Here is a 23,913-nt window from a genome sequence, read left to right on the forward strand (position 1 = left end):
ATAGATTTCCTGTCGGAAGGTATTCTAGTGGGTCGGCCATATTTGACCCACAGACTAGTTAGTCCCCTATTCCAAATGAGGCCTTACAGATTTTGTTTCTTTATATTCGAACTTACACAAGTGCATTCAGAGGCGTGCTTCATTTGGGTTTACCGCGCCAATAACAAAAGTTCTTTCAGTTTTAAGGATTCCTTGGTGAAATAGATCACGTGACCTACTTAACAGACCCTCTTACACTTGTGACTTGTTCGATAACATCCCATCAAACACCACCGAAGTTCAGACGAGACAATAGGATATGTATGGAAATTTGGAGCTGGCCCGCTTCGGCTATAAACCTCGAGCATCGTCCTGCCTGCCCCAAGTTCGAAGTTCGGAGATTTGCTTGCTTTCATCAACTTTACGATAGAAAGTAGGTATCATGTTTTCCAAGGGTCACAGTCAACAAACAAAATATTAAATTATCCAAGTAAGCATTGAAAACTAGTTTCGGTAAAACGATGCAATTCTCTCTCTCTCTCTCTCTCTCTATATATATATATATACTAATTTATTACAGTGACCCAACAGGTGTACAGTATATCCGAAAATTTTAGTTGCAAAACTACTGGGTTGTGATCACAAACTGCGCACCATATTTCATTTTAGCGCATTGTTTGCAGCACTGGAGGAAAGAAAAAAAAAAAAAAAACAGCAGCGTTGATTTAGCCGGCTTGGCATTGGTTATAGATCAAAGTCTGTCTGGGGAAAGGTAATAAAAGGCATTCTATCAGTGCTAGATGTACGTAAGAACGCAAATAGACTAAGAATGTGTAGAGAGATGCCCCTCAAAGATGATGACTCTCAGGAGACCACATTAATTCAAGCCAGGAAAGTCCATTTTTGTTCCAAACTGAGATTTTGGTTTTATACTGTATCCTCTGTAGTTACATGTATCAGAGTTATGACAAAGAAAGCGAGTTGCTGCAGATCAGCCGCCCTGCATAGGCCTTGGGCTAAAAAGCATCCTTACAGAATGGTTGAGGAGTTCCCACCGTGCTTCAGACAATTATATCACTTAAGTGGTAAATATATTTCGTCATTTGGTGACGCCACCGACAAATTAACCCAGACGAACATAATTTTTTTTTCGGACCCCAGAACCAGGGATATAACATAACCTATGCTAATTATCCAATACCACTTGATTTATTCAGGTAGAACACAAAACAACACTAAGAGATCCTAGCGGTAGATCTTCAGCCATACTGTACAGTCCGATAAAAGCCTCCAGTGGTAGTATTTCGAGTGCGTAAATCTCCAAGAAGAAAAAACGCACAGAAAAAATGGAATCATAAATCAATATGTTGGACGTCTCGATTGCCCACAGATACTGTGTATGCGGCAAACGTGTCATGTCGGTTGATCGTTATGGATTGAGAAATGAGAACACAGTGCATCTACACAAGCTGGCGTCCCTGAAGCGATTCCAAGCCGCCCCCGCCCCCCCCCCCCCCCCCAACACACACACACACACACACACACACACAACGGGGACTAATATGTAAGGGCAACGTGGTAGCTATAATTCTGTGCTAGGACAGCTACCATTAAAATAGAATTAACATTACTTTTGTTTTACAATATAAAATAATACTATTTACAAAAAATTAATAACACATTAATAAAAATCTGGTTTACCGGCGGAATTTTTTTTATTAATGCACGAGTACATTTTGTGAACCGAACTCAGCGTATCTATTTCGTGCAATTCAATAAACTAATAACAAACCACCAGGTACAACAAAAATAAATTATTTTATTCTTTTCGTATCAGTGAGCTTGATACAAACTTTTGTATACATCGGTGGACAGTTTACGACTTCACTTACGCCTAGGTTACATTCGCCTTGTCCGTATGATGCACGTACACTACCCGTAAATTACTTTTTTGTGCGGCGTTCGTGAAGAGAAAGAAGAAGGCGGTGGCCGTGTGAAAACGACCTCCGTAGCCTCCACGATTGTGTCGAGCTGATTCTGATTTTGTGTTTCCAAATTCTAACCACGTGGGTTTTTAAATCGTAGGGCGGCTGCACATACAACGTATTGCCCTTTCAGGAAGTCGTAAGGAGTGTAAACGGCATAAGCATGGACTAAACGGGCTCCGTATGGTCACTTTTCCTGTTTTAACTGTTTAATCATATTCACACAAAAGATTGTACATGATTTCCATCCTACGGCGCCCGTGGCAAAAGTAATCCAGGCTGTTTTCGTTTTCCATCCACAACAACGGGGCACCGCTTCCTAGAAATACTTGCTTTGACAACATGTAATACTTATCACACAACAGAAACGTATTAACGCTCGCTTTAACAATACATGGCGAGATATACCATCCACGTTTATTATAACTGGAACGCTGAAACCAGCACCAATACAAAATATTACATAAATACCATATGAAAGAAAATGGTGTTAGCCAGCTGAAGTCAATAATGATTCCTTTCATCAAAACAGATATTGCACATTGTTCACAATTTTAATCATAACTTATAATTCAATCTAAAATTTCAATATGCACACTCCACTGACCATCTTATCAGCAGGATAGATCGTAATTCCACTGGCAGATCCAAGATTTTTCTAAGGTGCGCAGGGCGGGGCGGGGCGGGGCGGGGGGGGGGGCTGAAACCTATTGGCTCAATTCGCTCACAAACATAAAACGAGAAAAACTGCAATTTTACTGTAATATGTGAGGCACAGAAATGGGAAATCAGCTTGGGTTTGTCTGCCTTTATTTGGTCTACCGTCTTTGGGAGGGAGAAGGGAGCAGGGAACCTAAGAAGCTAAGGGAAGGGCTCTCGCTGGTGGTGCCCTCTTCTGGATCTTCCCTTGAACTTACATCTGCCCTACTTCACTAGCTAATTCAATCAGTAATTTTTCAATAAGAAAATGGACATAAAAATGAAAAACTAGATTTTGTGACACAATTAAATATTGGAAGAAAAAGCCATATGTATGAATACATTGACCAGTCAGAACCCTCTCCTGTGCTGGAAAGAAATAATTCTTGGCAGTAGAGAGAGAGAGTGCTGGCTAAATTAGTCATCTCTTAAAACAGACTCTTAAACTAGAAATACAATAAGAACACATCAAAAAGACCTGAACCATTCTTTGGAGAACTAATATTTCCACAAGAAATACTTGAAAAAATACAATATCAAGATTGTTCTTAAAAACAACCCAGCATTACTTTGACAACTACCGATAGTAAAGCAAATCATTTATGGAATCATCTTTGTTCTTGGAGGTCTTCTTTGTCTGTTTCCCATACACAAATTGATAATTGTCTTCCAGCTGACTGTGTTTCTCTGCTTCGTCTACGGCATCAGTATCCGTTCCCTTTGAGAAAGAAAAATAAATGGCTAAATATAAATAATACACACCTTTAACAAAACAATTTCTCTTTCTTAACTGCTTGTTTAACAGTTTTCCATTTTGTCTCCAGTGTGACGAGTCAGATTAAGTGTTTTGGTTCAACTATTAACTTGCAAGAATATTTAAAATACATAAGAAAGAGTATGAAAAACAGAACGACATGAAACAAACTCAGAAGACTCACAGTGTCAGAAGACATTATCTTATATTTTATATTAAAAACATGGTGTCCTGACCTAAATGATGATGGTAATCTTTAATATGGAATCAGAGCACACAATTAAAACAGCATTCATCAATTTATTATCTGCATAAAACCATTAATCAACAGGCTCTTCACGCACTGTGCATTCAGATTGCATGTAAATGATAACTAGAGGATCAGAGAGGCGATACCGCCTCCGAATATTGTACCACCAGCTGGAGCAAGCGCATTCGTATAGACCCCCACATACACAAAATAAGGGGTGCAGCCACCAGTCTTGTGCTTGACAAGCTGTAAAAATGCAATCAACAAGAATTTTCAAAATATGCAAAAAATATATATAACTAAAAATGGTGCAATCAAAGTTAAGTTCATTGTAAGGTAGGTCAAAGGTCAATTTCAAGGTCACAGTAAATTGCCAGTATATGACTTCCTATCCAACTTCAATAGTAACTATGGACCTATCTCTGCCAGTTTTGGAGATAAAAGGGAAGCAAAATTTGCAAAGTTCAGTTCATGGTGAAAAGAAGGTCAAAGGTCAATTTCAAGGTCACAGTAAAATTGCCAGTATATGACTTCCTATGCAAGTTCAATAGTAACTATGGACCTATCTCTGCCAGTTTTGGAGATAAAAGGGAAGCAAATTTTGCAAAGTTCAGTTCAAGGTGAAAAGTAGGTCAAAGGTCAATTTCAAGGTCACAGTAAAATTGCCAGTATATGACTTCCTATTCAAGTTCAATAGTAACTATGGACCTATCTCTGCCAGTTTTGGAGATAAAAGGGAAGCAAAATTTGCAAAGTTCAGTTCATGGTGATAAGTAGGTCAAAGGTCAATTTCAAGGTCACAGTAAGATTGCCAGTATATGACTTCCTATTCAACTTCAATAGTAACTATGGACCTATCTCTGCCAGTTTTGGAGATAAAAGGGAAGCAAAATTTGCAAAGTTCAGTTCATGGTGAAAAGTAGGTCAAAGGTCAATTTCAAGGTCACATTTAGATTGCCAGTATATGACTTCCTATTCAACTTCAATAGTAACTATGGACCTATCTCTGCCAGTTTTGGAGATAAAAGGGAAGCAAAATTTGCAAAGTTCAGTTCATGGTGAAAAGAAGGTCAAAGGTCAATTTCAAGGTCACAGTAAAATTGCCAGTATATGACTTCCTATGCAAGTTCAATAGTAACTATGGACCTATCTCTGCCAGTTTTGGAGATAAAAGGGAAGCAAATTTTGCAAAGTTCAGTTCAAGGTGAAAAGTAGGTCAAAGGTCAATTTCAAGGTCACAGTAAAATTGCCAGTATATGACTTCCTATTCAAGTTCAATAGTAACTATGGACCTATCTCTGCCAGTTTTGGAGATAAAAGGGAAGCAAAATTTGCAAAGTTCAGTTCATGGTGATAAGTAGGTCAAAGGTCAATTTCAAGGTCACAGTAAGATTGCCAGTATATGACTTCCTATTCAACTTCAATAGTAACTATGGACCTATCTCTGCCAGTTTTGGAGATAAAAGGGAAGCAAAATTTGCAAAGTTCAGTTCATGGTGAAAAGTAGGTCAAAGGTCAATGTCAAGGTCACAGTAAGATTGCCAGTATATGACTTCCTATTCAACTTCAATAGTAACTATGGACCTATCTCTGCCAGTTTTGGAGATATAAGGGACTAAATGTTATAATTTTGGAGTTACCATAATGTGCCATAAATTTCCTACAGAAAAAATTAATTAAAATAAAGAAAAGGTCATTTTGGTCAAAGTTCTTGAAATGGGAGGTTCTCTGAAGTTGGAGAAGTTTAAATTTGATAAAATAATGTCATTTTTGACCACAAGTTGTCTGCTTTGCCAAGCATTATGTTTTATTTTTCCGGAGTTCAAAATTTATTATCCATTACCGTACTGCACATTTTTACGGAAGCCGACTGGTGCCATATGTTGAAAAAAAAAATTATCTCGAAATTTCGAGATAGCATTTTTTTTGTTCAAATTTCAAAATACTATCTCGAAATTTCGAGATAAATTTTTTTGCTCAAATATCAAAATGCTATCTCGAAATTTCGAGATAATTTTTTTTTTGTTCAAATTTCAAAATGCTATCTCGAAATTTCGAGATAAAAATTTTTTTTGTTCAAATTTCAAAATAGTATCTCGAAATTTCGAGATAATTTTTTTTTCTACATATGGCACCAGTCGGCTTCCGTACATTTTCCTTTCACCACCAATATGTACTTTCTGATACAGCGTAACTCGAAAACCGTATGAAATACAAAAAAACCGAGACCACCTCCAGTGTTGGGCTTTACATGCTCTACAAAATGCAAAAAAGAATGGGTCTCTAGCATTAACGGTTCCCGAATTAGAGACAGTTTTCAGTTTCGGTATCTTATGGCCGCTACTCCTGTGAAAATGCACCGATTGACCCCAAATTCACGGAGATGAAAGATGACCTGAAGGGTAACACTTTCCAATAATATTATTGGTTAAGTCTGTGTGGCGTCTGAATAACAGGGCAAAAAAATTTTTTTTCGTAAAAAATTTCATTTTTTTGAAAATTTTGACCCATTTGACCTTGAAGTAAAGGTCAAAGGTCAAATCCGAGGGTATATTTGAAATCTACACATATGACTTTTGGAAAGCCGTCTATAGAAATTTTTCCCGTAACTCCTTCTGTAGGGTAGATAATTAGCATTTAATTTTGCCATTTTTAGACAAGGGTGCATTGCAATGAGTGCCACACCCAGACCCCAATACCGACAAAGCCCAAATTTTACGTGGAACGAGTTGAGATTATAGGTGACCTAAATCCATGAGATGGGTACGGGGGCCCTTACCGTCTAGGAGGAGAAGCGGTAACGGTAACATGGCGGCGGAGCCGGCGGAACGGACCGGACGGGACCGAAACCATGTGTACCGCCAGCGCTAACGCTGGTGGTAAATTTTTTTGTTCAAATTTCAAAATAGTATCTCGAAATTTCGAGATAATTTTTTTTTCTACATATGGCACCAGTGGGCTTCCGTACATTTTCCTTTCACCACCAATATGTACTTTTTGATACAGCGTAACTCGAAAACCGTATGGAATACAAAAAAACCGAGACCACCTCCAGTGTTGGGCTTTACATGCTCTACAAAATGCAAAAAAGAATGGGTCTCTAGCATTAACGGTTCCCGAATTAGAGACAGTTTTCAGTTTCGGTATCTTATGGCCGCTACTCCTGTGAAAATGCACCGATTGACCCCAAATTCACGGAGATGAAAGATGACCTGAAGGGTAACACTTTCCAATAATATTATTGGTTAAGTCTGTGTGGTGTCTGAATAACAGGGCAAAAAAATTTTTTTTCGTAAAAAATTTCATTTTTTTGAAAATTTTGGCCCATTTGACCTTGAAGTAAAGGTCAAAGGTCAAATCCGAGGGTATATTTGAAATCTACACATATGACTTTTGGAAAGCCGTCTGTAGAAATTTTTCCCGTAACTCCTTCCGTAGGGTAGATAATTAGCATTTAATTTTGCCATTTTTGGACAAGGGTGCATTGCAATGAGTGCCACACCCAGACCCCAATACCGACAAAGCCCAAATTTTACGTGGAACGAGTTGAGATTATAGGTGACCTAAATCCATGAGATGGGTATGGGGGGCCTTACCGTCTAGGAGGAGAAGCGGTAACGGTAGCCGTCCGGCGGAGCCGGCGGAGCCGGCGGAACGATCCGGACGAGACCGAAACCATGTGTACCGCCAGCGCTAACGCTGGTGGTACAATTAAGTAGTAAAATGTGAAAAATCTTCACCTTTTAGTATGCATTTGGGTCATTGATTTATTTTGAGAAAAAAAAAAACATTAATTTAATCAAATCTTACCGGTTTCTTGTTAAAATCTTTCAGAAAAAAATTAAGCCAAAAGTGTCAATGGATAAATACGCAGAATAAGGATCTCTGTAATAATAAATTGAGTTTTTAAAAACTAGTGCTGCCATTTCCAATCAAAATTGAGAGGTACACAATTCAACAAACAAATCAAGACAGTATTCAAAATTCTTATCCCAAATCTATCTTTAGAAAAAATTAAGGTAATACCAAGGGAAAAAACAGTATTTATGTTAGCTTCTGCTGTTACTGTACTAGGTATAATGAATCATCAGCTTAATTTTGTCTTCAATTTTCTCTGAATACTGAACTTCTAAAATTATTCTTCAGCTTTGTTTTTCATCCAATTCCCACCTCTAGCCCTGTGTGTAGTTAATATTGCATGAAGACTGACCAAACCAGGTAAGTTAGGGCAAAGAACCGGTGCTCAATGAGGCATTGAAAAACCAGAAACAGGTAGTAAGTGATCTGTCCTAATAGAGTGACTGATTGTCTTCAGGTCATAGAGGAGACTTAACTTCTCTTCAACACCACAGGCTTTATGTTGTGTTGTTACAAAATATGGTGAGAGTTTAAAAAAGTCCCACGGAACAAGTTTTAAAATAAAGGCAAGCCTTGATTAAATCCTAAGGGAAAAGAATAAAGTAATTGCCCTCTGAGAAGAGTAGTTATCAGTAAGACTCCATTCCCATTAGAGACCAATGGTCTATATGGATCCACCCAAGTTTGCAGGGATTCTCACTTAGTGCAAGCTTAAAGATTAACAGGTTTCCCCCTGGCGTTAAGTAGGATACAGAAAAGCTAGTTATTATACAAGTTGGATAGAACCACAAAGAACTTTGGTGTCTTTAGGGGTGATAAAGCGAAGGATGTCAAATTTTCCAGAAAAAAATAGCTATATACATAAAGGTCTTATGCTGTGTACTTTAAAATCAAACAAACTGTATAGTCAAGACAGAGTGCTATAGGACAGAATCGAATCCAGAATAGGGGTTAAGCTTGATAAAGGGGATAACAACTCTTCAAATGAGAATAAAATTTCCACAATAAATAAATTGCAAACAACACAAACAGGTATAATAAAATTCATCTTATTTTACCACCAAAATGGCAGCAATCGTCATTATTCTGAAATTTGTGCTTGCCATTGGACCACATGGACCTTCATAGATGGCTACTTTTTGTAGTAACCTCTTACAAAAACCACACTTTAAAAAAATACAATGGATTAACTTTGAATGTTGGAATGGATTCATTAACAATTGGAAAGTATGGGAAAATTGTCATTTACCCCAGGAAAGTCAGTTTTATGGAACTTTTTCTACCAAAATAAAGAGTTGTCATACCTTTAAAGCCCTAGAAGTAAGAAAAAAAAGAAAAAAATCCCACAGCCATAACAGATCAATATCTAGGGTTTAACTCTCTATAAACCTATTGCTGGAATAAGTCATTTCCACTGTGAAGATACCCTTCATCTACTTACCAATATTGCAATGACCATCTTGTTAATAGCCTTGCTGTCATCATCAGATAACATATGGATGGAGTCGTCATCTGCATTATAATATCCAGTAGTGATGATCTTCACTTCTATTTTTCTTCCTGAGGATGTAAAATAAGTCACAATGAAATACTGTGGACTAATTTAGAATTGCTGCTTTTGGGTGGAGATGCTTTATCCACAAAGTAACTTAAGACGGCAAGCTGATCTTAACTTTAAACCAAAATTAAAGTCAAATCTGACCTAAAACAAACAAGTAGTAGTCTAAGGCTCTATTCCCATAGATTTTAGATCGATCTATCCCCTCACTAGATTACTTTCAGATAATCCGACTTAAATGTCCATCCCGCCTACTACAAGCTGTAAGGGGGTAATTAACTTTCGTGTCCGCCCGGCTGACAGCTATTTAGCGTGAACCCCCAGGGAGTTAGGTCGACCTAAAGTAGGTCAATCTAATCTATGGAAATGGGGTGTAAGTGAACTACACAATTGCCACAATCATAGATCAATACTTCCTTTATTTGTATTTTTTTGAATACTGAAAGTATGTTGTGAATTGAAGGTAGTTCTGAATCATTTTTTTTTCTATAAGCAAAGCCCAAATTTTGTTCCAAAATTTTTATTGTGAAGCTGGCCCCTGCTGTAAATCAAACTAAAACCTGTCCGTACTCCTTGTACAGCTCTAACTGCTTCACTTAGAACTGCCTGTGTCCACAAACTGTCTGACTGTTGTCTAGTAAACTATGCAAGTCACTGCGACACACAATATATAGGTGTAATTTAATTGTTGTCTAGTAAACTATGCAAGTCACTGCCACACACAATATGTAGGTGTAATTTAAGAAATAAATGTTATTGCTGTAGCATCTCTCTACCTCTGAAATACAATGGAGTAGGCATAATCTCTAAAATGCATATATTGATTTACCTGTACAAATGATCATATCTGAACCATGATATGTAGTCTGTGTTTACTCTTGATAAGCTGCAACCTAATTATTATCTCTGTCAATTAATGATGACTCTGAATTAGATAGACTATCTAACATTATTGGGCTTTATGTCTTTGATATTTGATAGCCCAAATATTTAAGTGAGCACCTTTTAAAGCATAAGGCATCAAGTGTATAGAGTCCTTGTGTTCAAAGAAGCCAAACAATAATTCTGTCTTTGTGCATTGCAAAGCAAGGATATTTTAGCCTTTAGTTTTATATATTTTATATAAACAGGTACAGCACATGAGTAAAATAATGCAAAAATGTCACTGTTATTTTGAAGTCATCAGATAAGTTTTTTTTTATGTATTTCAAGTTCAACCAACATCATTGCATTTATTTTCAGGAACTAAACATTTGTTAATTGTTTATTTATCATTTTCACTTTTCTTAATATTCTAGTTTCACGCAATGGTTCTATGGCATATGTTTTACATTTGGAATGGTTCTCAGGTGTTGGAAAAGACTAACAATTTGGATGACTTGCTAGTGGCTTGGGACTGTTAATTTGAATTTTCCATTAAAATAAAATAGTAAGTTCATTGAATATTGCCTGGACTTTTCTGAGACAAATTTGTGTTACATAGGGGACTACTTCTCTTTCTAGTTTTTCTAAATCAATATGCATTATGAATTCTTATAAAAGTCTTAAATTTGTCACATTTAAACATAAATTGAACCTGTATTTTAAGTAATTTCTTTCATTATTATCATTATCATTAACTTTTATCTGAAATATTATACCTGACCAAAATTAAAGACAAATCAGACCTAAAAAAGTTTTAAAAACATAAAGCAGACCTGAATGAGAAACAAATTACTACTGACCCCCAGTATCAAATCCTGCTTTCTGCAGCTGTTCCTGTATTCCAGACTGGAGCTTTTGTGTCACGGGGTCTATAGCACTGTCTTGGGGTTTTCTTTTCCCAGAAGTGACTTTGACACGCCATCTGTCTTCTCCTTAAAATCCATGAAAAAAATGAATTATGAATTCTTTATCACATTACCGATTTTGTCCTGAATTTTTTTTTAACCAGGGATTCTTTAACATGTCCAAAAATCAGGTACAAGTTCTTTCTTTTTTTTTCTTTGTGCCAAAGAAAAGTTGATGGATGACAGTAGGATACTATGTATGAAGCTACACAATCAAATGACAGGTAGCTAAGAAGGCCGGTCTACAAAAAAAGTAAGTGTAGTTTAACATCATTATCAACTTCTAGTTCACAACACATTGTGACATAACATGTTTACTTTTATATTGTTATTGTACATAACACTGCTTGACAAAATTGCTGGATGTAAAGTTACGTTCTTTCAGTGGTTAAAAAACAGTATGTTGAACTGTATGTGAAAAGGAAATGACAGCCCTACCTTTGCTTTGACGGTCTTTTGATTTAACTGCTGACTCTGAGGTCTCCAACTTGTCTAAAAAGAAAAAAAAAAAAAAGAAAAAGATAATTAAACTGATGTCTTACTTTTAGTGTAATCTGGGGGTGGGGGTTATATTCCATTTGATAAGGTCTAATAAAGGCTTGGCAAAAAAAAAAAAAAAAAAAAAAAAAAAAAAAAGCCAAAGTTATTGCTAATGCTGCAAAATATTTCTAATGGCACAAGTGCAACCAAATTCTACACCATATTTCATGCCATACAAAAAGCTGTGTTAAAATACAGAGACATTAATGACCTACCTGTCTCCTCAGGTGGTTGGTCATCCAGTCTTTTTAACAGCTTGGTCAGTGTAGTGGACAGACTCTGGATGGCAACATCTCTGTCCAAACCCTGGACATCCTCTCCCTCTCCGGCCAGTTCACGCTCAGCCTGGAATGCCAAGTCATTCAAACAAAATAAAAACAATTTTTAAAGTGACTTTATTTTATGATGGCGGTGATCAGGTCAGGGCTTGACATTTCTGCTGACATCATCTGAATGGCACAGGTGATTTCTAGAATTGGGCAACTAGAATTAAAGTCATGTTGAAGACTGGAATGTCTGATGTAAAATGGATTTTAGAAACCCATAAACTACTTGATAATTTTAATCCCTCCCCTCTCCAAAATTCCTAAAAGTTTGATTTTGGAGTGGGGCAAGTAGATTTTTAGATTTTACTTGCCCAAAAAGGGCAAGTGTCTGAAAATAATTTATGTCAAGCCTTCCTGATAAGAAAAACAAATAAAACAGCATTGTAATATCAATATAAAGTGAAGCAAACTTTCCACCTGCTGGTCTGTGTATAAATCATAATGTTACTTCTAATAAAGTTAGGATCAACATAAATCTCTCCCTCCCCCACATTTCATCAGACTGTCAAAAAGAAGCCAGAAATATGATTTCATTTACTAAAAGTATTTCATTTTTTTTTTGCACCAGTCATTTGTCCAATGAAAGTATGGGAAATAATTATAACAATAATTATAGCAAACACTGAGACATCTGCACTCATGTTACTAGTACACAGATGACACTGTGAAAATAGTGCCTCACAGCTTGAGCCTCTTACCTCATCTACAATATCATTAAATTGGGCTGACATAGCTTTACGAATGTTTTCTTTTCTATTTGCTACCCCTGCCATATCATCAGCGCCAAGACCAAGATCCTCCAAACCTGGGATTAAAGTAAAACACAACTATGTTTATATCAGATATTAATTACTGTTCTCTGAGAAAGAGGACTTTGACAGATATTCTGATATTTCTGCAAAAGGAAGACTGATTTATACCATACAGCATTTCAATTTTGATTAAAAAAGTGACTGGATTCCTAGTCCAACTTAAGGAGACTATGCCACTTCAGCTATGTCAAATTAAGCTTAAAACAATCGTCATACTTATTTTTACTTCTATACAAACAATTTTCAGAGCAGAAGAAGAAATGATGACTGAATGGCATTATTCTAAGCTGTGACTAACCTTTAGTAAACTGCTCCTCTGTGGCATCTGGATCTTCTTCTTCCTCTTCCACCTCACCCTTTTCACTTTTTCCACCCTTTTTCATATTTTTGTTAGCTTTATTAATAACTTTCATCAAATTTTTGTAAAATTTCTGGGTCTCCTCGTCCATTTCACCCGAAATGTCATCCTCACTCTCGGAGTTCATATTCTGACCACCAGGTGTCTCTGAAGGCTTCCCTTGCTCTGAACTTGGTGGAGGTTCTGGAATGTCTTGATCCAAGATTTGAGCATCTGGTCCACTTTGTTTTGATTGCTGACCATCCACAACTGCCTCGTTTCCCTTGCCAATTTCCTTCTTAAGATCATGATTAATCTGATTATCACTTGTGATTTGTCTTTCTTGATTGTCACTTTCATCTTCCTTTTCCTCATCTTTCACGGGACTATCTACTTTCTGAGCTTGACCTGCAGTGTCTGCTTTATTCTGAATGCTGAAGTATTCTGATACAAATTGCTGAAAGTCAGCCATATCCTTAATCTCCCTGAGTTCTGGTACTTGAGAACCTGAAAGATTGGTCAAATAACATTATGTTAGTTATCTATATGTGAAACAAGGGATCCAACAGTATTTCCCCTGCAACGTTTTGTCTCATTTAACGTCACTTACGGTTCTCAATCTGTCTAAGAACATAATTTTTTTTTTATTTAATAAAAACTTTCCTTAATCTGTTCTTGGACATTCTGAAGGACTTCCCCTATACAGTTCTCGACCTGTTACATCATTCATTATAGACCAACATTAGAACTGTATAAAAAATACACCAAATGTTCTAAAATTGACTGAGAATCATAAGTGAATGTCAAAAGAAACAAATTTTTGCAGGGGTTGATATCAATGCAGGGGGGGGATAGACAATTCACAATGAAGCCCCTTGGCCAACAGCTAATCCTTCCAGCATTACCGTTAAAGATGCATACTAGTACAAAGTCAATTTTTTGTTACAAAAACCAACCAAATGCCAGCATATAGTTTCAAGTAGTATAACTAAGAGAAGTACCAAAATGCATTGTTTAATTTTACCAGAAAATGATGTTTGAACGGATTTTTCTGTTGGCATTCTAAGCTGTATGTCAATGGGGCAGGAAAGTAGGTCACGAAAGTAGGTTAAATTTACAACCAAAAATTTAAAGAAAGGAGCAGTCTAAAGCTCTTTTATGGCTGATCGAGTGATCTATTCAGTTTATCCCTTGGCATGTCGAATTTATTTGAGTCATATAAGAATCTAGTAGAAGTGGTATACATGTGTTACTGGGAATCCACACTCCACTGATGCTCGGTTCGTATGTACCTTTAAGAAAATATTTTACAATTCCATAAAAGTATCATTGAAAAGCAACTTTACCAATGCCAAATTGTTTCTCAAACTTCTTAGTCAATACATCTGTCAAAATTTTCCTAAGTTTTGGCTGCAGTGTGTTCTGGTCCTCTGTGACAGGGGGTGGGTCTGTCTTCTCTGCATCTTCAGAGGCTAGATATAATAACAAACATTATAACTCAATCAATTCCTGCTTTAGAATATAATATTATGTTTTTGTGTTATTATTTATTATCATAAATAAACCATCACGAACACTTGTTTGATAGCCTGCTTTGCAGTATGAGTGAGTTTGAATTAAGCGATATGTCCAAAAATACAATTCTGAAAAATGTATGCTGAGAAAAAAAAAAAAAGAAAGAAACTATATAATTTAGAAAATGACTTACACTTGGTAACTTTAAAAGTGTCTCATGATATGTGATGCATTGCTAAATGAAATGTTCTGTTCACTTTACTGTTTCGATCAGTTCAATGTAGAACTGATCGTAAGTACTGGATAATACATGAAACTGTTTTTATGCAGCACTGTCAAATTCTTCATACATATATGCAGCACAGTCACTTGTACATATATAATAATGAATTTTTGCTGATAATCCCTTGCACTTTCTTTTATTTTTCAATCATTTATACCCCTTATAAAAATCAATATCCTATAAATTTCATCTTGAGTATTATATTAGAGCGATTAATTGAATTTGTTCAAATCCTTTTGAATTGTGGGGTAGAAATAAATTCATCCCTTTGATAAAATATTCTTTTCTTGTAAAACAAACACAACCTGCTAAAGGTGTCCAATGAACACTGAAGCAACTTAAGTGAGGAAAAGTCCATATTTGTGTAAAAGAAAACATTACGATAGTTTAAAATCCTACAGCATCCACTTGGAGGTTCAAAGTTGACTGCCAAACTTTACCGTCTTGTTGTAACTTCTCCATCCTTTCCATCTCTTCCTCAAGCTTTTGCTTTTTCTTCTCTGCCATTTGCAAAGCCAAAATGTGCTTCAGCTCTTCTGCTTTTCTTTGCTCTGTAATTTGCAACAAATGAATATCAAGACAACTAATCAACTTTATTTAAAAGATATATAATGTTTTATGTTTCTGGATCAAACTATTTAGGTTTCCGGATCAAACTTATTAATATGTCTCTATGAATTGTTGATTATTTTCAGAAAAGGATACACGACCGATAATTTATGTTTGAAAACTTCAAACTAAGTAGACATTTTTAGTTAATAAGTGATACATGAAAATAATGAATATTGTAAATTACAGGTTCAAATAATATAATTGTAATAACAGAGAAAACATGTTTACATATATTCTCTTTTCAATGCATTATTATCTATTTTTTTTTCATTTCAGTTCAATATCTATTTCAATAATACAACTTAATCATTAAAGAGCACATACTTTCAATTTAAAAAGTTCTTCTACTCTACACTAAATAACATTCTGCAAGTTAGGTAGAACCCCGTATATGACATGAGGCAATTGCCAGTAACATGTACAAATTGTCCATTTAAACATGATGTTTCTCTATTATAATGATCATAACTTGCACCATTCAAGACTCTCTTACTCTCTTGTTCCTGTGTGTATTCAGAGTATTGCTCATCAGTCAGCAGTGGATTACATGTAATAGGTAATGGTTTCTGTGAGCTAGGAGAGCGCAGGTAGGGGTGGTGGCAGATCTTGTTGGTGTGGACCACTATGGTATACACGCAGGTCTGGGGCTCGTGGACGCTCACCACATGGTCCCCTGTGCCTTCGTCACAGAGAAACTGGAAAATGAAAAAGTTTTGTTTGTCACTTGATTATTTTTTCAATTTGTCGCCACTAAGCCTTCATCACCTAGAAGTTGCGAATCTATAATTTTTTAATATTAAAATATCGGACTTCCTCATTTTGAAAATTGCCTTCATCAGAAAGCATGTGGAAACTGGACTATGTTTGAACATTGTAATAATGAGCTGAAACATTTATCGAAACAGTCCCTTCATATTAAAACTGGTTAAACAGAGTATGCTCTCTTAAACATTATAATCTGCACTGTTTCCAGCTGTAATTAGATTACCAATTATGTTATTGTGACCAGTCATATTTGGCACCTTTTTACCAGGGCATTTAGCATGCATATATATATATATATATATATATATATATATATATATATATATATATATATATATATATATATATATATCGGACAATAAAGTCAATACAAATGAAAAAGTGCTCCACCCATGGTGGCGGCCCGTGGGGAGCTAGTATAAAATCAAGGATACGAATAAATTAGACTTATCTCTCCATTTTATTAAAATAATAAAATGGAGAGATAAGTCTAATTTATTTGTATCCTTGATTTTATAATATATATATGACAGTATAATAACTTACCCTGACCTCTGACCTCCTGGGGACCCCAGTGAGGTCACAGTTGGAGCCATTCACATACTGCTGACTATGGTAACGGTTAAGTCTGTTCTTGGCATCCTGGAAAGATTTTGTCATTATAACAGTTACTTCAAACAGATGAAACAAAACTGAGTGCTTCTTGTGTATTGTCTGCTGAAAAATATGAGACTTGCAAATAATAAAGATACTACAAATGTACAGACAAATGTACAGACTTTTAGCTTTCCCAATTTTAGAAATTAGATTATCATCTCCATTAAATAACAAGACTATTACATATATTGGCATGGCCTTATTTAAGGGTTGCACATTTAAAAAAACTAACTTTATTACTTCTGGCAAAGAAACAACAAATAGGAACAATAAGAGTACTAGATATCAGCAATGGCAACCAAAGTTGAATCAACAAAAGGCATAGAAAAACATATTCAAGGATTTATAATTTTATTAATAATATGTTTATTTCATAAATTTTCTGGCAGGGAAATGACAACATCTATTACATCACTTCAGAATGTTGTACATGTCTGAAAGTCATGATTTAGTACATTTGGTCAGTACTTGTGCCACTTTTAATATATTTAATGTGTTCACAGATACTATAATTACCTTTTTAATAGTTTCATTGTTCCAGTCAAATTCAGACTCATAATGACCTAGAAATATCTCAATACCAACTGGTTTACCATCTGAAAGTAAAAATGGCTATTTAAGAACTGGGGTTGTTCGGCAGTATACTTCCCCACTGTGAAATTTCGGCCGGTATATCTTGGAGATCAACTTTACAAGCAACGGCATTTGTAAGGACACCAGAGAGAGAAAATATATTTAGGAGCGGTAAAGTAGTTCAGGTTGGAAAGATTAAAAACACAAGTTATCAATTTTTAAATACCAAACATAAAGAAACCTTTACCCTAGCTAGTCAGATACTTGATGCTACATACCCTATATGTTTTTAACTTTTTTTTTGCAGAAATCTAAAAAAAATGTAGAATTGTTGTGTTAACCATTGCACCTCAACAGAATAATTCAAATCCCAAGAGGTGTGATCTAAACATGACATGTCTACTTATTATGTACTTTAAGGGCTGTGCATTCTTACCTTCCATATGGTATTGTTTTATAAACTTCCCATAGCAAAACTCATATGTCCACCAATCCTTTCTCTGAAAATGAAAATTCCTTTACTAATATGTGTTTTGTTTGATAATGACAATTCTCTGTGTACCAAGTACATTTCACAAAGTCATTTAAATATTTGTATATAGCCAAGTAATGATAAACAGATTCCATAAATTTTAAGAAAAGGTCCATGCTTTAGTTTTTTGACTAAAAACATTATTGTAATGGTTTAAATCAAGAAATCATAAAAAAAGAAGAAAGAAGATGCAGGTTTGCAATGCAACCAAATAATTCCTTACATAAACCAAGCACGGACTGTTCTCCAATGGACGTAGCAACTCTGGAATCCCAGTCTCAATGGCAATTTTCTCTTCTTCCTCTTTCTGTTTCTCCTGCTGTGAATGGTCTGGAAAGCTACACTGATACTGCTGGCCATGTTTGGAGCTCAGCACCATCACATCGCCATCTGCAGCCTGAAGGGGAGGTTTATAACTTCAATTTCTGACAGTTGAATTTGATGCCTCGCATTGCCTTTACATATTCATTCATTTTTAATCTTTTACATATCTGCCTATGTTGGATGTAAGTGCCAGATTCCTTGCTTTATATAAACAAGGTGTAAGTGCTAGATTCCTTGTTTTAGCTATACCAGTTGTGAGTAGTTTTCATTACTTGCGTGAGTAGCGCGCCTGTTTTGAATGTTACCGAGTCATAATGCTACAGGATTTTGTACAAGAAGGGTCTCTCCTGCAGTTAACCGTATTTCCCAACGTAGTATGGTGTATTGTACATAACAGTTCAATGGAAAAATCATAATATTATGTACCATGATGACATGATGACATGCATGATGACATGCTGAAATGCTACTTGCTGATATGTTGACTTGTCCATTTGGAAATATAAAGCTTGAGTTACATAAACTCTCCGTTGTCTCAACGATTTCACAGTGGAGCTACAGCCGTATTTACATCAATGCACCATCACTATCCAACTCAACCTCTCCCCCCCCCCCCCAGCCCACAATATTATACTTTTCTATCATTCCCTTCCACCACTGTTACTCAGCCCAAGTACTGTAACATAATTTATGACTTGGGAGGCGTCTCGATAGTCTGAAGTTTCATTGGTCCAAAAAATAGTAACATTTCCATCAATTTTTTAATCAAGGGTTCATTGATCTGAATGTTCACCATAAAGCCTTTGGACCAATGAACCTTTTGACTATTTAGCCTTTAGACTATTGCTATGGCCCCATGACAAGACTTTATGATTTTATGACATTATGATTCAAACTGATACTTTTTCACACCATTACTTGGTACACTCACACCAGTATGAACTGATTTCACCACAACCACTTCCAGAACTACAAACACAAAGCCTACACAACTGGAAGTGAGTGCACGGATAACTTTGTTCAGCTTGAGGAACAATGCCAAACATTACTAACATTTCATAAATATGTACAGTACCTACAGGTCAGTACAAGAGAGCCCAAACTCTCCAACTAATCCATACTAATAGCAAACTTCGACAGCAAGCTTCATGCTTTAAAGATATGTACTGAGTACTTCTGTACAGTTTTAACAGCTGTCCACAAATAGCACAACAAAGCAAGCTCCTATTTTACTGGTGTTACTGTGTGTGTGTGTGTGTGTGTGTGTGGGGGGGGGGGGGGGGGGGGGGGGGGGGGGGGGGGGGGGAGAGACCGAAAACTGAGGTAAATATAAATCTTGTAGTGCCAGGGGCAGGTAGAACCGGCCGGGTAGCTAAGTAGGTAAGAGCACTCGCCCTGTAAGCGAGAGGTCCCGGGTTCGATTCCTGGCCTGGCTGGTGATTTTTCTGCACTCACCCCAAATTGCTACAATGGTGGCAGCGGTGTTGCGAGATAGGGCTCGCGTCTTTCGGCATTTGGGGGGGAGGAGTGTAGTGCCAGGGGCAGGTAGAACCGGCCGGGTAGCTTAATAGGTAAGAGCACTCGCCCTGTAAGCGAGAGGTCCCGGGTTCGATTCCTGGCCTGGCTGGTGATTTTTCTGCACTCACCCCAAATCGCTACAATCTCATATGACATACATTGTACATGTAGTATCTACCACGGGTAAGATATTATACAATGTACTTTTTTATAAATATGTACAGTACCTACCTGTCCTACTTTAACCGGTATATTTAATATCTGTATTCCATAATTAATTGTCTTGAGCTCCTCTATATTCAGAAACCCCCCTGATAAGGGTAAAATAAATGACGTGAACAGCGCTGCAGCTGCTAATGTTTTGGTAGCCATGTTAGATGAGGTTGCTTACAATGCATTGTGGGTAGGCAGAAGCTCACTTCCGTGGAGACGCTTTAGAGGAATCCTGGCAGTGTCAGGACAGGTAATAAAATGACAAAAATGGCATCTCAGGCCACAAAAAAAAAAAAAAAAAAAAAAAATGACATCACAAGACAGCAGTGTGTTTAACTCCAGTAATACCCATGTCCGTGCAATTTCAGCGTGAACATATAAAACATGTAAATTCCATTTTACCACCGAAACATTGGTTATTGCAATTATTCTGAGATCTGCAGGTGCTTGCCATCGGACCACGTGCAGGTAGACCGGGGCTAAACGCCCAATCGGGGTCAAACGCCCACCCGCTTTTTTCAGGTATTACGTATAAATACGCGTCTCGTGATGTTTTGTCCACTTCCGATTTCCAGCAGACTAATCCTCCATGACGGAGATGACCACAAACTAAAAAGTAAGCATTTTATGATAATTTGTTATTTTTTCCTTGTTTACTGTTATTTAGCCTTTTCCTTAACATCAGTGACACCACCTACCAAATGCACGAATTTAAAAAAAAACTTTGTTGGTGACAGATAGGATGATATCAGACCTCCATACAAGTCTCGATGAAGTCAGATTGTATAACACCTTTCCCGCCAAATTTTGAAAAAATATACAAAATCTCACTTTGGGCAAAACGCCCATGCTGATATTATAGTGCCTATAGTGTCCAGTTCCTTTGATAAAATTTATAAAGGTTATTTAAATGACTGGCCAGTCATTATAACAGCGACCATTAACCTATAAGTTCCAATGGAAATATCAACACCAGAAAAATATTTAAGGGGTTAATTAAATAATTTTTAAAGTGTATGTAAGGTTTTATAAGAAACTGTGGATGGCAAAAACAGGCATTTTGGGGATTTTCACACCCACGGAGTCTACTTTTAATAAAAAAAGGTGAGAGGAAGTTTGTAAGTGGTTATACTAGTAACTTGCCATAGAGCAACAGTGTGTATATTCTTGCCGTCATTGTGTTTTTCTTTTTTTTTTTTTTTATTATCGGGTAACGAACCCCTAATTAGAATACTTAATTGTAAAAATGCTTTGTCTTAATTATTAACGATAAAATCTTAGAAATAACCGCTGGCATGGTTTGAAGTATGCATTGCATGATACCGTTGAATTAACATTGAAACAGTGTTTCTATATTTATTACAATCATTGCATCATAGTTGAATAAAACCACTAGTAAATAAGAATAACGGAATATTAAAAGACATATGTAAACAAATGTAAAACAAAATAACTAAAATGCAAGGTTAAAATTTGGAATATAAGTTTATCAGTTAATTTTGTAACTTGTATATCGCACTTGTTAAATTGATCGTTTGGTTTTAATTTTAGGTCTTTAAATTTTTTCCTGTTCACTTAATGAATAATTGACACTTTGTTTTGGTTGTTAAAGATAATGCAATCTATGATCTGGTTCATTTGATATCCTAATAAACAATATTTTGCATGCATTAATTGGGCCGTCTTTCACTCAGTAGTTCAAGTTTACTATATGTTCACAAGCAGCGTCATATTCAAGATCAGGATAAATTATGATCTTAAGAGCTCTTTCTTGATACTTTTCTTCTGGGGCAGACAATTCATTCGTTAACCCAAAGTCCCAGACAGGGGCAGCATATTCTAAAACTGGCATTATGACCGTCTGGTATTAAGTTACAAGGTCATCAGTTGGAAGGCCTGCACGTTTCAGGTGTTGTAGAAAATTAATCCTTTTACTTGCTATATTTAGGTGCTCATGTAAAAGAGATATTTGGGAAACCGATTTTGTCATTTTTACCCTCAAACCACAATTATTATGTCGACTGCACAATGACATTTATGTTAATGGAAATGAATTGAATGACATAAATATTCATCTAACATCCAAAGCATGTTTGTGATGGCAGTAATTTTACAGATTTTTGTCTAACCCTATCTGATATTTTAATAAAAGAAAGCCACTGTTTGAAAAAATCTAATTGCCGTTATCATTAATAACTGTAGAGGATCAGAGAGGCGATACCGCCTCCGGGTATTGTACCACCAGCTGGAGTAAGCACATTCTTATGTAAAAAAAAAAAAAAAAAAAAAAAAAATGACACCACCTCTAGTTTTGTGCTTGACAAAATCTACAAAATGCAGTCTAGAATTCTAAATATTTTTATTGAAAATTACAATTCATGGGGAAGAGTAAAAGTTTAAATCCAAATTTGTGAAGTGCGATTCATGGCGAAAAGAAGGTCACCATATATATATATACCGGTATTTTCCTATTCAAGTTCGATAGTAACCAGGGCACATCTCTGTCAGTTTTGGAGATATAAGAATAGGAAGTTGCAAAGTTCAGCTCAAAAGTAGGTCAAAGGTCAATTTGAAGGTCACAGTTAGATTGGCAGTATATGACTTCCTTTTTCAAGTTCAATAGTGACTATGGGCCCATCTCTGCCAGTTTTGGAGATATAAGGGACAGAAACCTTGCAAAGCTCAGTTCATGATGAAAAGTAGGTCAAACGTCAATATCAAGGTCACAGTTAGATTACCAGTATATGACTTACTATTCAATTTCAATAGTAACTATGGGCGCATCTCTGCCAGTTTTGGAGATATAAGGGACCAAAAAGTTGCAAAGTCGAGTCAATGGTGAAAAGAAGGTCAAAGGTCAACTTTAAAGTTACAGATTGTCAGTATATGACTTCCTATTCAAATTCAATTGTGACTATATATGGCCATATCTATGCCAGTTTTGAAGGTATAAGCATCGAAAAAGTTGCAAAATAAAGCTCATGGTGAAAAGTAGGTCACAAGTCCATTTCAACGTCACAGTTAGATTGCCAGCATATCACTTCCTATTCAACTTCAATAGTAACTATGGGTGTATCTCTGCTAGTTTTGGAGATATGAGGGAAGGAAACCTCGCAAAGTGCAGTCCATGGTGAAAAGTAGGTCAAAGGCCAATTTTAAGGTCACAGATTGTCAGTATCAAAATTTTATGCATATTACCGTATTGCACATTTTACTTTCACCACCACAATGTACTTTTTGATACAGCATAAAACCATATGAAAAAAAAAAAACGGAGACCACTTCCAGTGTTGGGCGTGGCATGCTCTGTCAAATGCAAAAAACAAGAGGTCTCTAGCATTAACGGTTACTGAATTAGAGAGAGTTTTCTGTTTCGGCATCTAATGGTCGCTGCTCCCGTGAAAATGCACCGATTGACCCCAAACTCATGGAGATGAAAGATGATCTGAAGGGTAACACCTGCCAATAATATTATAGGTAAGGTCTGTGTAGTTTCTTAATATCAGCGCAAACAATTTTTTTCGTAAAAAATTCGCCTTTTTTGAAAATTTTGGTCCATTTCACTATGAAATAAAGGTCAAAGGTCAAATCCAAGGGCATATTTGAATATCTCCACATATGACTTTCGGTCAGCCGTCTATAGAAATTTTCCCCATGATTCCTTTGGTACGGTAGATAATTAGCATTTAATTTTACCAATTTGCCAGTGCATTGCAATGAGCCTAGACCCCAGCACCGACGAAGCCCAAATTTTACGTGGATCGAGTTGAGATTATACGTGACCTAAATCCAAGAGATGGGTATGCAGGCCCTTGTAGTATAGGAGGAGAAGCGGTAACGGTGACATGGCTACGGAGCCGGTGGAGCCGGTAGAACGGACCGGGCGGGACTAAAACCATGTGTTCCACCAGCGCCTACGCTGGTTTTACAATAATCAAACACTAAATCATACACATGAACGCCCAAACACACACTGCCATGCATTAAAGTGTCA

General features: G+C 36.4%; 1 protein-coding gene across 1 annotated transcript; it reads right to left on the bottom strand.

The window, feature by feature from the left end:
• Positions 1–1,778: 1,778 nt before the first annotated feature.
• Positions 1,779–20,113, bottom strand: LOC106167110 (uncharacterized). The gene is made up of 15 exons (XM_013545816.2): positions 19,938–20,113; positions 18,088–18,261; positions 17,769–17,832; positions 17,276–17,355; positions 16,649–16,744; positions 15,831–16,032; positions 15,166–15,276; positions 14,274–14,399; positions 12,889–13,434; positions 12,477–12,583; positions 11,668–11,797; positions 11,351–11,404; positions 10,808–10,939; positions 8,967–9,085; positions 1,779–3,381 (listed from the first exon to the last, which is right to left on the bottom strand). Exons 1-15 carry the CDS (start codon positions 20,076–20,078, stop codon positions 3,241–3,243), a joined length of 2,223 nt encoding a protein of 740 aa, XP_013401270.2. The 5' UTR covers positions 20,079–20,113; the 3' UTR covers positions 1,779–3,240.
• Between the last annotated feature and the right edge of the window lie 3,800 nt (positions 20,114–23,913).

The sequence above is a fragment of the Lingula anatina genome, chromosome 7, assembly GCF_051362555.1.
Source record: "Lingula anatina isolate TDL-2025a chromosome 7, LinAna3.0, whole genome shotgun sequence".
Classification (NCBI taxonomy): domain Eukaryota; kingdom Metazoa; phylum Brachiopoda; class Lingulata; order Lingulida; family Lingulidae; genus Lingula; species Lingula anatina.

What these genes read in the sequence shown, in the direction of transcription:
- LOC106167110 (XM_013545816.2), bottom strand. Translation starts at nt 20,078, where the DNA reads ATGGCTACCAAAACATTAGCAGCTGCAGCGCTGTTCACGTCATTTATT. An exon ending in ACAGTCCGTGCTTGGTTTAT is followed by an intron (nt 17,833 to 18,087) that starts GTAAGGAATTAT and finishes TTTCATTTTCAG; the next exon opens with AGAAAGGATTGGTGGACATA. An exon ending in AAAAGACCGTCAAAGCAAAG is followed by an intron (nt 10,940 to 11,350) that starts GTAGGGCTGTCA and finishes ATGGATTTTAAG; the next exon opens with GAGAAGACAGATGGCGTGTC.